The 15118-nt window shown below is 42.5% G+C and overlaps 1 protein-coding gene across 1 annotated transcript; it reads left to right on the top strand.

Moving 5' to 3' along the window:
• The first annotated feature begins 2333 nt into the window (after window positions 1-2333).
• Window positions 2334-14644, top strand: LOC135495240 (sterol 26-hydroxylase, mitochondrial-like). The gene is made up of 7 exons (XM_064783699.1): window positions 2334-2967; window positions 11549-11736; window positions 11984-12184; window positions 12631-12794; window positions 12984-13229; window positions 13517-13673; window positions 13818-14644. Exons 1-7 carry the CDS (start codon window positions 2480-2482, stop codon window positions 13982-13984), a joined length of 1611 nt encoding a protein of 536 aa, XP_064639769.1. The 5' UTR covers window positions 2334-2479; the 3' UTR covers window positions 13985-14644.
• Window positions 14645-15118: the final 474 nt, after the last annotated feature.

Genomic DNA, 15118 nt, shown 5'->3' with positions numbered 1-15118 from the left:
GGAGTGGTTTGAGGTTTCACAGTAGGATTTTGTCTTGGAAACGGGAAAATAGACATTGAGACCAATGTGCTTTCAAGATTATTGCATTATAAATGGGACCAGACCGTCGACAGCTTCCTACACCCCATGATATTGACGAAATCGTCGTCGAAACGGGCAGCCCCGGACCGATCATGTTGGTGCGCATGCGTACTACGGAAGAGTTAGCAGACGGAAAATCTTTTGCGGAATTTTGCCAGTTCAAAGCACGAGTTCTTCGCGGAAAGAGAAAAAAAACTCTGGCAGCGATGCAGGCCAGAGTCCTCTATTAAAACATGTGTACATTACGTGTACATTGTTGTGCATAAGTTTTGGTAAAAAAAGTACTCATTGGACCAATCAATCTGCACAAAATTTCAAGAAGAACCCTTTGCCAATAGCATAATAAAGTTTAAAAACATTCCAATACCGATTGCATGAGAAAAAGAGATTTCCGTACACCATATCCATCAAAACGTCACTTGCGCATTGATATGGCCCTGTCAAAGTACAAGTTCTAAACTGACCAGTGAGACCACATTTTTTATCAAAAAGCATATTTCTGTGATGTCCTGACTCTGTAAGAATCAACCACAGATTGAGAATTAATTCCACTTTGGTCCATCCCAGCCATGTATTTACCACAACTTGACATTTTGATAAGCTCTATGTGACTCTGCCCTGCAGATTGTTGTTTAATGCATTTCGATTCGCCCCAGGGTATCGTTACACTTTGATTCGGCCCTGTTTTGACGAAATCTCCAACCTAACAGTGGCTACTCTGCGTATAAACATCATCGCGTCCCGCTGAATTGTTTGGAAAAGAAAATCTCTCCCCAGGTAAATTGCTGTGCATTGGCGTATACGATTCGCGTGCAAAAATGTCACCTGGGCGTGGAGGTTTTCTGGTTCCGGGTCAAGTTTTTTCGTTGACGGTATACACACACATTCGACTCTAACCATATAGCTCGCTCAAGAGCTCCCTATAAATCGTCCCCCGCCCTAAAAAACGGGCGTAATTTTTTATTTCAAGAAATTGCCTGGTTCCACTTTCTTAGCTCAGATGGCAGCACCTGCTAGCTGGGCTCCTGTCAAAATCATTCGCCTACCTGAGGCTGGTGAGGAAACTCACGAAACACTACAGGGTGGCCCAGAAAGGTTTTCCCTTGCCAATTAGAATTCTATTGTCTATTTATTGTATGAGGGAAAATAATTCTGGGCTAAGAGGAACGTGGTTGGTGTGAGGTGATAGCTAGGGGCATCCTGGACTAACATGCCGTACCAGTCGCTACAATAAACAACTCGAATTTTTAGTTCCAGCCTCACCCGAAATTCACCTCATTTTCCACCTTTGTAGCGACTGGTATGGTATGTATAGGAGCGATCCTATCGGCGATTTCGTGTAACTTAATCTTGCCTATACTTGCCTATCTTGGCTGCTGCCTTTAGTCTCCCTTTATGGGTCAGCTAAAACTGGCTTGATTTTTTTCAATAAACCAGTCCGGACTGATTCCAAAATGTTAAATCCAGTGTGGTCAAATAAAATTTTGGCAACAGTACAAAACAAACTTTTCTGCAACTAGGAATTACATGCAGTTGGCAAGAAAACGCATCTAAGCACTTTTGGCAGTGATCGCCGGCACATACAGTCCCTTTTCATAAAGGTTGCACCCCTCCTTCCTATAATCCTGGATCCGCGCATGAGCTACTGCAATACCACTTTATCACATAGCCCTGAAGATGCGTTCACGTTTTCCGGGCGTCAGATAGGGCAAGAGGGCTGAAGTGTTGGCTTCTTTACGCCTTTAGACTCAGTACGGCCCATGTTGTCTCGGGATATCGATGGTACAACTTGTAAGATATAGAAATATATCAAAATATCATTAACGCTGTATTAATATGTACGACCAGTTAACTTAAATCCGGGTTTACGAAGTTCCCTCCATGTGAACGGCTCACGTGGACATGGATACAAAAAAAACCGTGTGGTAAATTAAGAAAACAATAAACAAAATAACAACAACAAAAGGTTCTGCATTCCAAACAACACGAAATTGCTTTAAATTTTGAATTGGATTTGGAAACCACTCATTGAGGCCTCTTATACACATGGTGTCCGACGGGGCGATTTCATTATGTTAAGGTTAGACAGGTTGCGCTCTTTGATCCGTCCGAATGGTTTATTAGTTTGCGCTACTGGATTTTCCGGTTCAGCACCCCCATCATTTAAAGTGTGCAGCGAGCGGGTTAATCAGCCTCCGTTCGCGGGAACCAGGTGTGCCAATGATTCAGTCCTTAAGAGAAGACGACTAGTGAATTCTAGCAGACGATCAAGGAAACTGGTACCCGCAAGTTGTAACCAAGAATATCTCATTAACCGCCACACGAAACAAGGAGCAACGCATATCAATTTAAAGTCTCGTTTCCTAATTCTGTATTCAATATAAAGACGGTTGGGACAATGAAACGTTTAGCACGACCCGTTTTGAACGATTTCCGCAGGAGGAGTCTTCGGCATTCTTCCAAGGCAACTGCAGAAGAGGAGACCGATGTCACAGAATGTCCAATGCACGACAACCGCGCTTCCTCCCACGCCGCCGGATGCCCGGTGAGACATGACAATCATGATCCGGAGAATACTCGCGTACCGAGCCACAACCAACCGATCAAAGACTTCACCGATATCCCCGGCCCAAAAGGCCTACCTATTCTTGGGTCGGCACTAGACTTTATGGTTTCTACGAGACATAAAATACTGGAGAGGAACCGTGCGCAATATGGTCCTATCTTTCGTGAAAAAGTTGGTCCGATGCAATCAGTAAATCTTTGTGACCCTCAAGATGTTCGAGAAATGTACAGAAAGGAAGGCTCCTTCCCTCACAGACTGGAGGTGCCCCCGTGGAAACTTTACAGAGAATTGAAGGGACTTCCTTTTGGAATTGTCATGGGGTAAGTTTGATTCTTTCTGGGAATTCGGATGCAGGTGCAATCCTTTAGCGTCTTTGTCAGAGAGCCGTGGCAGTTCTTAGTTCATAATAGCCTGCATTGGCTGGTTTGTTCAAAACAACGTGAAAATTGAAAGGGATTTAACTGAAAGAGATAACGTCCTTTAGGATACAAAGTAACGTAACAGTTAGGGATAACGCTGGGGATAACGTGACATTTATGCTTTCGAACAACCGGGCCCTGGTCGAAAATTAGGATCATGACGCTTTTTTGTAGCATCTTGAACAAATGACATAAGTTATCTTCAGGCTAAATACAAATCTTTAAAAAGATCGTCTTCGAGTAAAATAGTGCCTATGGATATTAGGGAGCTTTCGCAAAGTCCCCGAAACGCCAACGCGAACGCCTATACCATTGTTCGAGTTCCTGATCACGACGTCGAACAATGGTACAGGTGTTCACCGCGTGAACGTTTCGGGGACTTCGCGAAAACTCCCTTATGTCCTCTCTATCTATGCATGAATATCTTCTGAAATAGGCTAACATTAAAGATTCCTGTCCAGTTTTCCTACAGCTTAGATATATAATAGATGCCATCGCGGAATCACCAAGACTCAGTGATACGTTGATCGTAAAACGTAAACGGTAAAAACATGAACCTTATATAAACTCCAAGGGGTGCTATCATAGCACCCAACCAGTACTGAGGGTGCTCTGGAGCACATTATTAGCAAAGAGATGCTTTGAAGCACCTTCATCATGGAATCTCTCAAGAACCCTTTCTTCTAAGACTGTATGCCAACGTACACTTCCTTTTGAGTCAGGCAAGGAAGCCAATGTCAACACGTTGCTACCCGACGCGACACTGGCCTAATCCCTTTCTTGCATGAATATAATTCTTTTTAAAACGTATTTCTGATCAAAGCAGTGCACTAACAACAGCTCAGAATTTGTGTGAAGACATGAGAGTTTTTATATTCCTAAAGCCATTTTGTTACTCTTCCTGACGGAAATGGTAGATATATCAATTTCATGGTCATTAGGAAGGGAATCACAGCAATTCTGATATCTGATTCAAATATATTTATTTCCCATATATATTTTGGATTGAAGCAAGATAAACATTTTTAGATCAAGGTCAATACCTAATTTTACCACATGTCTTATGCCATGCTATGCAAGTTCGACCAGGAAAATTCCGAGGGAATTTCTGTGACAGATTATTTAGAGGATTTGTTAAACGGACAACTCGGGCATGAGAATTATGTTTCATGCCAATTGGATAGCTTCGTGACCGACGAATGAGTTCGGCAAAGCTCAAATCATTGTCGTGTGATTGTAAGATACTGGCATACTGGGCAATTTAGACACGTATCATCGAGGTTGGAATGCTTAAATAGAAATAACTTTACATTTCCAACACAATGTCTTTGAAAGTTCAAATTAGAGAAATTATGCTTTTATATCGAACTACGATAGAGGCGATCGGTTACAAAGTGTAATCTCTAATCGTTTGAGGCAGAATAGTCCTTGTGAAGTGTAAACCGTTTACCCCCTGCCCCCTCCCCGGCGACGTTTTTGTTCACGGTAACGTTTCTGGGTGTTCTCTTTTCTGAATGTTTCTCTCATTGTTTGAGTGAACGCTGAAAGACTGGCTGACACGTTTTTTCCTTGAAAATTCATGGTCTCTTCAGCTGTCTATTTAAACACTGAAATATGGGGGAAGAACTACGTGTAAAAACATTACAAAAGTTGACAGCAAACATTTACATTAAAACAATGAGATCTTCGGAACTATTGATATTCCTTCATTCCAATGTCTGCGCTCGTTTAGCAGACGATACGCAATTGACTGACGTGTGCAAACATGCTTTTTATTGAAAGAAAGTTGGAGAGTATTTTTAATCGTTTCTACTATTTTCTGTAAAGCGTTTTTCCTTGCTTTGTGTGGTCGTCAGATTTCTCTAATGCGCTCTATTCCGTAGCAAGGAGAACCGCTCAAGTGCAAATAACTCGTCTGGAAGCCAAATGAATCCCCGTTTAAAAAAGACGGCTATTAAGTCTTGCGTAAAACCATAATTTCCCCAATTCCCGCAAAGTTGTCATTATCAATCAATCATATCTATCTCAAACCACTCACTACAACGCAGTGATCAGTGGTGATGTTATACGATACCAATGCAAGAATGTCCTTCATTTTGTTGAATAGCGTGTGAATGTCATAGACGAAAAAAACACCCAAATTCAATGTCAATGGTTCACACTGATAGGGGGTTGGTGGTGGTGGTATAGTAGTGGTGGTGGTGGTGGGGGGGGGGGGGAGCTTTTGCTTTCGCACCTTTTTTGGTCTAAACAGCATTATAATTGGTCACTTGATATAATCCCAGATGAGTGACTTTTCAGGACAGGTTAGGCAGATGATATCGTTACTGAAATCGACACCCGATTTAATGCAAAAACATTTTTTTAAAGTGTTTTTATTGATACACTCTGTACATTATTGGTATGCGAAAACGTCTATACTTTTCTATGCTGCATGTATTTTAGATTGCAGATAACGAAAAACGTCTATACGCTAAGAATATAATACTTGCAAGACCGGTTTTTGACATTCTGCGAGAGCAGACGTATCAATACTTGCCGATAAGCTAATCATGCTGCAGACGGGTGAGGTATACTGAGATGAATATCAGCCAGTGTGGGTTCGCTTTCTTTTATCTTTCCCTCATTAGGCGTTCATTGGTAATTGAATGCAATTGTAACGGAACCGGAATGACCTGAATGCACTCATACTCATATGATTGCTGGGGGTTTTATTTTAGCAAAGTAGCCGACAGAAACTTACTAATGATGGCTAGACTATGTTAATCAAACAACCGCTAGTTTTTCCGACGCAAACATATGATTTCTTTAGTTTGTTTCGTTAATTTTGTTGATTAAAAGCCGGCGCTTTCAAAGCTATCATGCAACCCATTTCTCTTTTGACGCGTTTAACACAACCCTATGATTGACTCTTTATCTAAAAAAAGTTGTCAGAATGATCTACCTTAAACGAAGGCGAAATATCTTTTAATTCAGTTGTGGATCAGAGGACAACTCTCATCATAATGGTATTAGCGGTACCGACTTCCTTACGAGGTTTGTAATCAAGCCACAGACGGTTAGAGGTAGCTCTTAAACATTAGTGGCCACCAAAGTAGCCTTTCTTCTTCGTAATGAGATGTTTAATTGACGGACGCGGAGTTAGTTATCTATATTTTCAGCAGCCCTTGATTGGAAATACTCGTATTTTGCAGGTTTAGGAAAGTCACTGCCAAAAAATAAAAATTCCAGGAAGCAGTGAGTCTGTGCTGCGCTCCTTTCATATCAAACGTCTTGAGGATATTTTTGATAACACGTTTTTGATATACATGTACTATATCCGTCAAAAAAGAGGGGAATTGATGCTAATTTTGAATGCAGACATATATATTTTCGCCCATAATCATCCGTCGAAATGGACTGACCGGACACTTTTTCCAGAGGGACAATTTCTTCATCTACAGCGGCCTTGTTGAGGTGGCCGTCTTGTTCAAACATGAAGAGGCCCCTGCATACATGTGGCCGAGTTTCAAGACACACCGCCGGTGATATCACTCTCGCTGAGAGTAGCCTCCTATATCATCATCAGCGCTTTAGAAATCAGTGTGAAAATCATGCAAAATTCGACAGACATGTTTTACTTCCTCTCGGGTTAACTTCCGCCGTCGATATAAGACTTTGATGTTCGCTTCATCAATGCTTTATCTGCAGTAATTCAGTAATAAAACTGCAACTCGGCATCATAACATGTTCGGAGAAGGTAGAGTTGGACTAAATCCCGACTTTTTTTAGCGTACTTGGATTCCGCCGACTCCTGTTTTGACGTTAGTCGGCCCTTAAATCATACAGCTCTCTTTGTCAGCGGCTGCTCTTCAGCGTTCCTCTGCCATAAACTTATAAGTTATGTCCATCGTTTGGTTTTTATTGCTCCCTCTCTTTACCTAGACCACACAGGTGTATAACCCAGTTAATCAAGGCCTTTGGGTGCAAGATGACTTTCGCTTACTTCGATTACATAACACGGCTTATACACCGCGATTAAATAAGAGAAAATGACTGTGACAATGAAAGTGTCAGTTCAAATGATATTTACACGCCCCGCCCAACAACGCACTAACAGAATGATTCTGACGAATCATCTCACTCGCTTTGAACATCGGAGAAAACCAAAAGGTTTTTCGGCCAACACAAATATGCATCCAGTAGAAGGTTTTTCGGAATAGAATGAAAAACCAAAAATGGTTGTTGAGATTGTGAAAATCCTCTAACGCTAAGGGCTTTTCACTTCGTTGAAACACCTTTATTTCTAAGATTGTCGTCCTATATCCTGTAAAAAAAGCTTTTGTCTGTGCCACAGGTAAATAGAACACTGTATACATTTTAAACCATTAGACATGTCGACGTGACATATTCAATGTCAATAGAAAAATCTAAAATTAGATCTAAAATTGTGATCGAATGTCACAATTTGCTCCGTCGTTGATGCTTGCCCGGGACGGGAGGATGGAACTTCAGTGGTGATCGTTTGGTATAGTCGTTACTGGTGATGACTAATCAAGAAGCTGGTAAAGAGGACGGGGGTATTGTTTTGCCTACAGGTGCCTGACCACCAGCGCAAGTCGGTAGAGCTCTCACTCATATTACCACGCAAACTAATTTTTCTTCGAAACAAGCGCTATCCGATTCACCAGCCTACATAGATTTTGTTAATTTCCTCTGGTCTGCTTAATGAGTTTATGATGTCACTTCATTCCTGGTATGCCTTTCTATAGAGGCCTCGTTAAAGTTCCCCCGCAGAGAGTCTTGTGCTGCACCTCGGTGCAGAAAGATAGCATGACCGAAAATGAAACCTCTCCATTTCTTTCAGCTGTGGATTCAGAGACCACCTCCGAATTTCCTCGCGGGATGGGCCTGGGCTTTTTTAGTGTTTCCGCGCTTCTGTCTGTTTCCCCTCATTCGACAGCATCGCATTGCAAAAGATCCGAGGTTTAGAAAAGTCTAAGGATGCATGGACTGTCTTGGGCTTGGACCGTCAAGCTGTCTTTGACTAAAACGATACTGGCCTATATCTAGCCCATTATAGCCTCGACCCGCTACGCTGTACATCGAGCTTATGTGCTACCTCGAAAAAAGCCAGGAATTCCAGCCCAAACGCATTTAAGCTTGAGCCATAATGAAAAACAGGAAAACCCCTCGGTGTAAAAATAGTTTGACGTCACAAGGCTAGCTAACCAATCAGGCCATTATTTCGTCAACCTATCATACCTCGCACTTCGTCCCTTTTGGGGACGAAGCATTGGTCTTGCCAATATCGACTAGCCGCACCTTGATTGACCAACAACGGGGTCCCCTTCCATCGCGGAGGTCTGCCTGACGGCTTAGCTAACTTTCTAACATTGTATTCGGATTATACGGATTAATCGTCCTGAAAAATGACCTCGTTTAAACAAATCTCGTATGAATAGGAATCATCATACGGGTTTAGACCGGATTGGGACACCTCTGGACATATCATCTATAGTGCTCTGGTATACGTAGGGGTATACAGGTCCTATTCCATAGCCCTTTGAATGAGACGATGTCTGCGTGAAAAAACCTCGACTTTAGTCGATCGTTAGGGGTTAACTATTGATGAAAACGAGCTATGACTAGGCCTGTTTTAATTGCGAAACTCGGCTCGCCATTCAAAGCGCCGAGTTTACGTTTTAGCTTCTCGTTTTTAACCAATAGGTTCACCTTAGTACAATAATTAGCCTGAACAGTAATTGTTTGCCTATAGTCATCTTCATTTCAATGTTCCAGACGTTCTATAATAAGAACGGAGAAGATCCAAGTCTTTCGAATTAATTGTTTCTCGAAATATTACGACACTTCAGACTGGAACCTTCACGCTCATGGGTCGATCTTATTTGGCGTCTTTTTCTTGGCCAATCTAATCATTCTAATTCAATAGTATTGCGAAATTTCAATTTCAATTAATCTCTTTTACAAACAGATGACTTTAAAGGACCATTGGCATTATCAAGGGCAATAATACCCAGCTGTCGGCTGCCCAGTCACCTCCTATTCTACATAAGTAGTTTCGATCAACAAATTGTACAAAAAAGGAAAATTTCAAAAATCTGTCTGAATTATCGCGCTTGTCGTTTCACGTGGAAAGGGTCGACGCGTCCTTCAAATGATCACATGCGGCGCTTTGAAATGTTGTTTTTTTTACATTTACTTCATAATAACACAATGGTTCATAAAATATATATCTGTAGTCCGAGCCGTTTAACACAGGTCATAGTTTTTTTATCATCGGCGAGACGCCCGTAGATGTATCGGCAAGCAAGGTAACACAAGGTTGAGATTCGCTCTTCTTGTCTTGGCAGAGTTCCATCGTTTCTTCCTTCACTAAACAAACCAATGCCAAGATCAGAGATGCCGCCTTAACTTGCGCACGCGCGTTATTATTACCCTAGGATGTTTATGATTGACATAATCCCGTCAAACCCGCTGACGTTTATGACCGGGGAAATTGCGCAGTGGAAAAAATTAGAGTTGCAAGTTGCCTTTATGGCTCGTTATTTATTCTGTAGAATCGGCAAGTAACCCACGCTCTACATTACAACCACGATTGCTGTGATGACGCGATGACTTCGAAATAGGCAAATAATAAAAACTACTGAATGGGAAACTCTAACGGAAATTTACTCAAGTGTGAAACTGCGATTTTATGACTTTATGAGAATTCAGTATATAACTGGACTGTGTTGTTGGCAAGGGATATAAACGTGTCGTCACGCAGAATCACCATTGTGAACGCTGTGTTGATATCAGCCAGAGAGTTGTAAGAGACATAACCTGATATCGGCATTGTAAAATAAGTCATATATCTGTTACTTTGACAGAATTTGGACATAAACCTAGTTTTCGATTTGAATGAGACGGCGCCACCTTTGATCATTTGACTGACCCCAGTCCATGCAAGTGGCCGGTCATTGTGTAGACGCGAGTTGCATAACTCCATCACTCGGCTTTAACCCGCGGCCATAATGGCGGCTTTCTCAGAAGCCATCGAGTGCGGTGCGCGGTAAATATAAACAAAAGAAGAAAAAAATGTACAACCATGTAAACAACGGGACTAAACGCACCAAAACCATTGCCCATGAACCGCGAACGCATGTAATAAAATAATTTGAAAAGCAACTGCGATATTTTACCGGGAGCAACGGGATGATTAAGGTGCCCACTGACGGCGGTATAGATGGTTTCACACTTCTGTTCCGGCAGCCTTGCCAAGCTCGCCTTTTACCTGAAGCCGCCACACAAATAGTCTGCGCCGCCGATCCATTTGAATGAGTTGGTTATGTTGATAAATCAACAGCCGGGAACCACAACAGTTCCTTCATTCTTGGGAAAACCAAGTTCACTCACCCTTCCGCGTGCACTGACTATGATTTTCCATTCATTCTAAACGGATACTCTTCTTCATAATATTGTAATATTTATTGGTGGTTTTATCCTGAAAATTATCTCCCAACGCATGCACTCCCATCGCATCATGACCAGGGTGGCCACGGGCCATTTTGAAGTGCGTTTCTTTTCCAAGTGAATTAACTATAGATGCGACTGTTGCAATCCCACGCCACTTAATCGAGACCATTTAGTAACGTTTTAGTCATAAATGTATGGTGGTGCAGTGCGGTCCACTGCCGACACGCTGAGTATCGACCAACACCTGTTACACCCTTGAAAAATAAAAAAAATTGAGCTAACGAAAAACTTTAACGGGTTTTTCGGCCAACACAAATATGTTAGCCTAAACAGTGAAATGAAAAACCCATTCAGGACCTCAAAACCATTTGGGGCTTTTCATTTCCCTTAAAATTGCCGTCAGCAACGATCGTCATCGGATCTTCTGAACCATCGACATACCCATAGTCCGAGCCAATGAAGAACGATCATCTTGACTTCTGCAGGTATTTAGCAGTACAAGTCTTGGCCTATACCGTCTGCTGAGGACTGTTTTCGCCTAGTCAAGAAAAACATGAAATTAGTGACTCGAGACGCTCCCCCCCCCCCCCTCTCAGTAACGGCCCTTTATGGCTGGATCGGCCTTGCTTTTACGATACTTCTTCCACATTCGAACAGTGGCCCAGCGACTTACTTTCCAATTACCTTTCCATGAAATAAAAGAAGAATGAATGTCTCAGGTAAAAGCATTCTTCGTCGATACCTGTGGATCTTGGCGAACCTTCATTTAGATCGTTGTTTCGTAGAACCAACTCCGTCACAACGTATCGTCATCTGAACGCACTGCCGAGAAGCAAAAGTCATTGTTTTTTTATATGATTCACTTCCAAACGTCATAATACCGAGCTTTGTTCATATTCCAGAACAATACCATGATAATGTTACATTATGGATCTTTTACTATTGATACGATATTAAATTCCATGTTGAAAAATAATCATTGGTATCACAAATTAATAAAGAATTCCACACCTTTTTTATTCAGAAATGGCCCAGAATGGCAACATGCCCGTAGCGCAGTCAACAAACCCATGATGCGACCAAAAACATTACTGAAGTACGTCGACGAACTGAGTCAAATAGCGGACGACCTTGTTGAGAGAGCCCGAAGGCGGCGGAGAGGCAATACCATGGTTACCTTAGATCAAGAGTTATTTCGGTGGTCCATCGAATGTAAGCATTTTATAAAATTCTCACACCTCGTTCTGCATGGTGCATTGTTTATTGCAGTTTTCCTAGAGAAATCACGATCTTGCTAGATGCCATTTTTGTATGAAAATGACCAACATATCTCCTGCCCGAGTTGTCCCTTTAATATGATGATGAGTGAAACTACTGCTGTGAAGAAGAGTCAGCGATTGTAAAACGGACGGCGTGTGACCGGTCATTGAATCACGCTGCATATTCCATCCTTTTTCAGCGGTTGGCCAAGTGATGTTCGAAACGAGGTTGGGATGCCTTGCTTCCGAAGATAAACCAGAGATAGCCGAGTTCATCAGAAGTGTTAAGACAATTCTCTCTCCAACAAAGCTCCTCTTCGTTAATGCGCGGATAGCACGGACACTCGGATTGCCAAGCTGGACCAAACACGAGCAGGCCTGGGACAATATCTACGCAATAGGTAAAGATCTCGATCGAATGTCACAGGCAATGTCAAAGAATAGATTCCCATGAAGATCATCAGGAAGGGACCTATACTCATGATCTCGGCTCAAGAATCTGAGAATCTAAATCAAGAATATGCGTCACAAGAAGGCGTCCGAATCAAAGTTTCGGCAATGCTGCATGCCGTGCGATCGTTTCAGTTCCACGCAATACCAAAGCTACAAGCAGATGTGCTTAATGCCAAACAAGGTATAGTGGTAAGCCTGCAGAAATATTGTAGGACGAGGCATAGGCGAGTTTGTCGGGGTTGCCAACGACGCCCCTCCGCGATGAGGCAAAACTATCTCCCCTCTCGAAATCCTGGCTACGCCTATACCTGACCAACTCATCACTCCCCTGCTTGCTGTTGCGACGTAAGCAATGACGAATATAACTCAGATATGTCTCTTTATTGGCTTTCAGGAAAGCAAATGGTTGAGAAACGTACTAAAGAGATTTCGGCCGAGACCAAAAATGGCGTCGAAGTTGAAGGTGTTCTGACGAGTTTGTTACGGAACAAGTTTAGTGAAGACCCCATGGAACTGAATACACTCGTGACCGACCTGTTTCTTGGGGCAGTTGATACGGTAGGTAAAGTCGGGGGAATATACATGTACCTCGTTAGAGGAGAAGCGGCGCCACTGAGACTTAGAGAAACCTTTTTCGGCCAACACAAATATCGTATCACAAACCAGTTCTTTTTTCTCAAGATTTATAGACATTTAGATCGATGCATATCTTTTTTATTTTTAAAACAACCCATCTTTACTTTGCAGTCCCCCAACACGATGCAATTCGCGTTGCTGTTACTTGCCAACCATCCTGAGAAGCAGCAGCAACTTCGAGAAGAGGTGGATTCGGTGGTGCCCGCTGGTCAACCCATCACCGAGGAGCACCTCCAATCGTTACCCTATCTGAAAGCTGTGTTCAAGGAGACACTGCGCATGTACCCGACTGTGCCGGTCTATGGCAAGGTGACAGAGGAAGAGCTGGAGATCGGTGGATACAGAATACCAGCAAAAGTAAGGCGTATTCTGAGGCACCCCTCTGCATTCATCTATAGATTCGATCGCCTGGGAAGGGTAAAGGTTGCTGCAGATGGACCATTCTAAAGACAAATGTTCTCAGTGATACATGACAGCAGGAATACAGCAAGCATGTGGAAAGATCATAACCTCCCTCTTCATGAAAAATAGAGTGTCAGCCTACTTGATATGCTGATACCATATCTTTTTTTAATCATTTTTTACAAATACAATAAAATTTACATCTTTAGACACTCTGTCATGGCTGCTTTCTTGCATTTTAGACGATGATCAACGTAGTATGCTGCGCCATGGGTCGGGATCCAAACCTGTTCGAGGAGCCAGAGGCATTCAAGCCAGAAAGATGGCTGAAGGAAAACCGAGAGGAGATCCACCCATTTTCAAGTCTTCCTTTCGGACATGGCAGGCGATCATGCGTTGGTAGGTATGGACAATTGCTAGTCAGTCTTTCGTGTGAGAATAGGCATGCTTTTTTATGGGAGGCAAAAATCAGTCTGATGTTCTTAGGCAGAAGCCAATGTTGTCTCCTCCACCTTAACAGGTTTCATTATTTTGTTCAAACAGGGAGAAGAATAGCTGAACTGCAGATGTACTTGCTGATGACAAAGCTCATGCAATCATTTGAGATTGAACAAGTAGCTGACAGGCCGATAGAAGCCAAGGTAAAACTGCTGATGTTTCCCAAGACGCCACCACGACTCAACTTCATCGAGAGGAATGCAACCAGCTGAACGTGGAGAAAGGCCGGCCTGAAGTACTGTGATTGCGTGCTTCCGCTTCGTGTCAAACTATCGTAGTTCACAAAACCGGTGTAAACTGCCGAAGAAAGAAATAGGATCAGGAACCGTGTTCTAGTCACAAAGACGAATTCCACCCTTCTTGCACTTGAACAAGGAACGGCTCAGCAACACGAGACTGTCTCCTCAAAACACACTCATATCGCAAGGTACCAGTGTAGTGATGCCAGGGGAATATCTCGAAACCAACAACCAAACATTTTCTCAGATTATGTGGAGCAGAATGTGGAGAGCAAACGGCAATATACTCCCGCATTAAAAACGGACGGGCATGATTATGATAATAGTAATAACAATAACAATAATGATAATGAAATTGAATATAATTTATTATAATAATGAGATAGGACCTTTTGGCCACCTTACATCAAATGGCGGTCAATTTCATATTCATCCAATGTGTAGTTCATAATAACTCACTCGTCATCCCGCTCGTCATGAGGCAAATGCTGGATATGTAGACAGAGTGATTTCGCCGTTGACATTGTCATTGCATCCAGGGATCACTATTCACCAAAGACACATCATTTGTGATGTAATTAGGAGCATTACTGTCGCATTCTTGCTATACATGTAGCCACTTGTAATGTTTTAATGAAGCTCAATTTACCAGTACATGTCATGATGTGTCTTTTACAATATGTAAGGCAGAATGGGACTTGTAGACCCGGTTTATTTGTAGTCGGCCCTGCATCGTTTGATGCATGGGGATATCAATCAAATATCAAAAGGGCAGGGGCTACAATTAAACTGGGGCGACAAATACCCCATTCTCCCTGATATGAATGGCTGCCATAAATACCTATGAGATTGATGCGCAGAGTACATAGAAATGTAGATTATAACATCATTTTAGAAGCAGGGATAATCGGAATGACACTCTTAAAGGGAAACTATCGGCAGAAACTAGGCAACCTCGCCCCAGGGCCGAAATTTAAAAAATTCAGACACTGGAATTGATCAATTGCCGCCATCTTGGATGTCAGCAACCTGAGATTCAGGGTTTTTGACAATCCTACGTCGTCGCCAGTTCAGCCTGTAAATCTTATTCAGGCCGAATAAGTGCCA

Source organism: Lineus longissimus, chromosome 11 (genome assembly GCF_910592395.1).
Source record: "Lineus longissimus chromosome 11, tnLinLong1.2, whole genome shotgun sequence".
NCBI classification, from domain to species: domain Eukaryota; kingdom Metazoa; phylum Nemertea; class Pilidiophora; order Heteronemertea; family Lineidae; genus Lineus; species Lineus longissimus.
This window is presented reverse-complemented; position numbering and strand designations above follow the sequence as displayed.

Coding starts and splice junctions, on each gene's coding strand:
- LOC135495240 (XM_064783699.1), top strand. CDS start 2,480: ATGAAACGTTTAGCACGACCCGTTTTGAACGATTTCCGCAGGAGGAGT. Junction 13,230..13,516: donor GATACAGAATACCAGCAAAA/GTAAGGCGTATT, acceptor CTTGCATTTTAG/ACGATGATCAACGTAGTATG. Junction 13,674..13,817: donor TGGCAGGCGATCATGCGTTG/GTAGGTATGGAC, acceptor TTGTTCAAACAG/GGAGAAGAATAGCTGAACTG.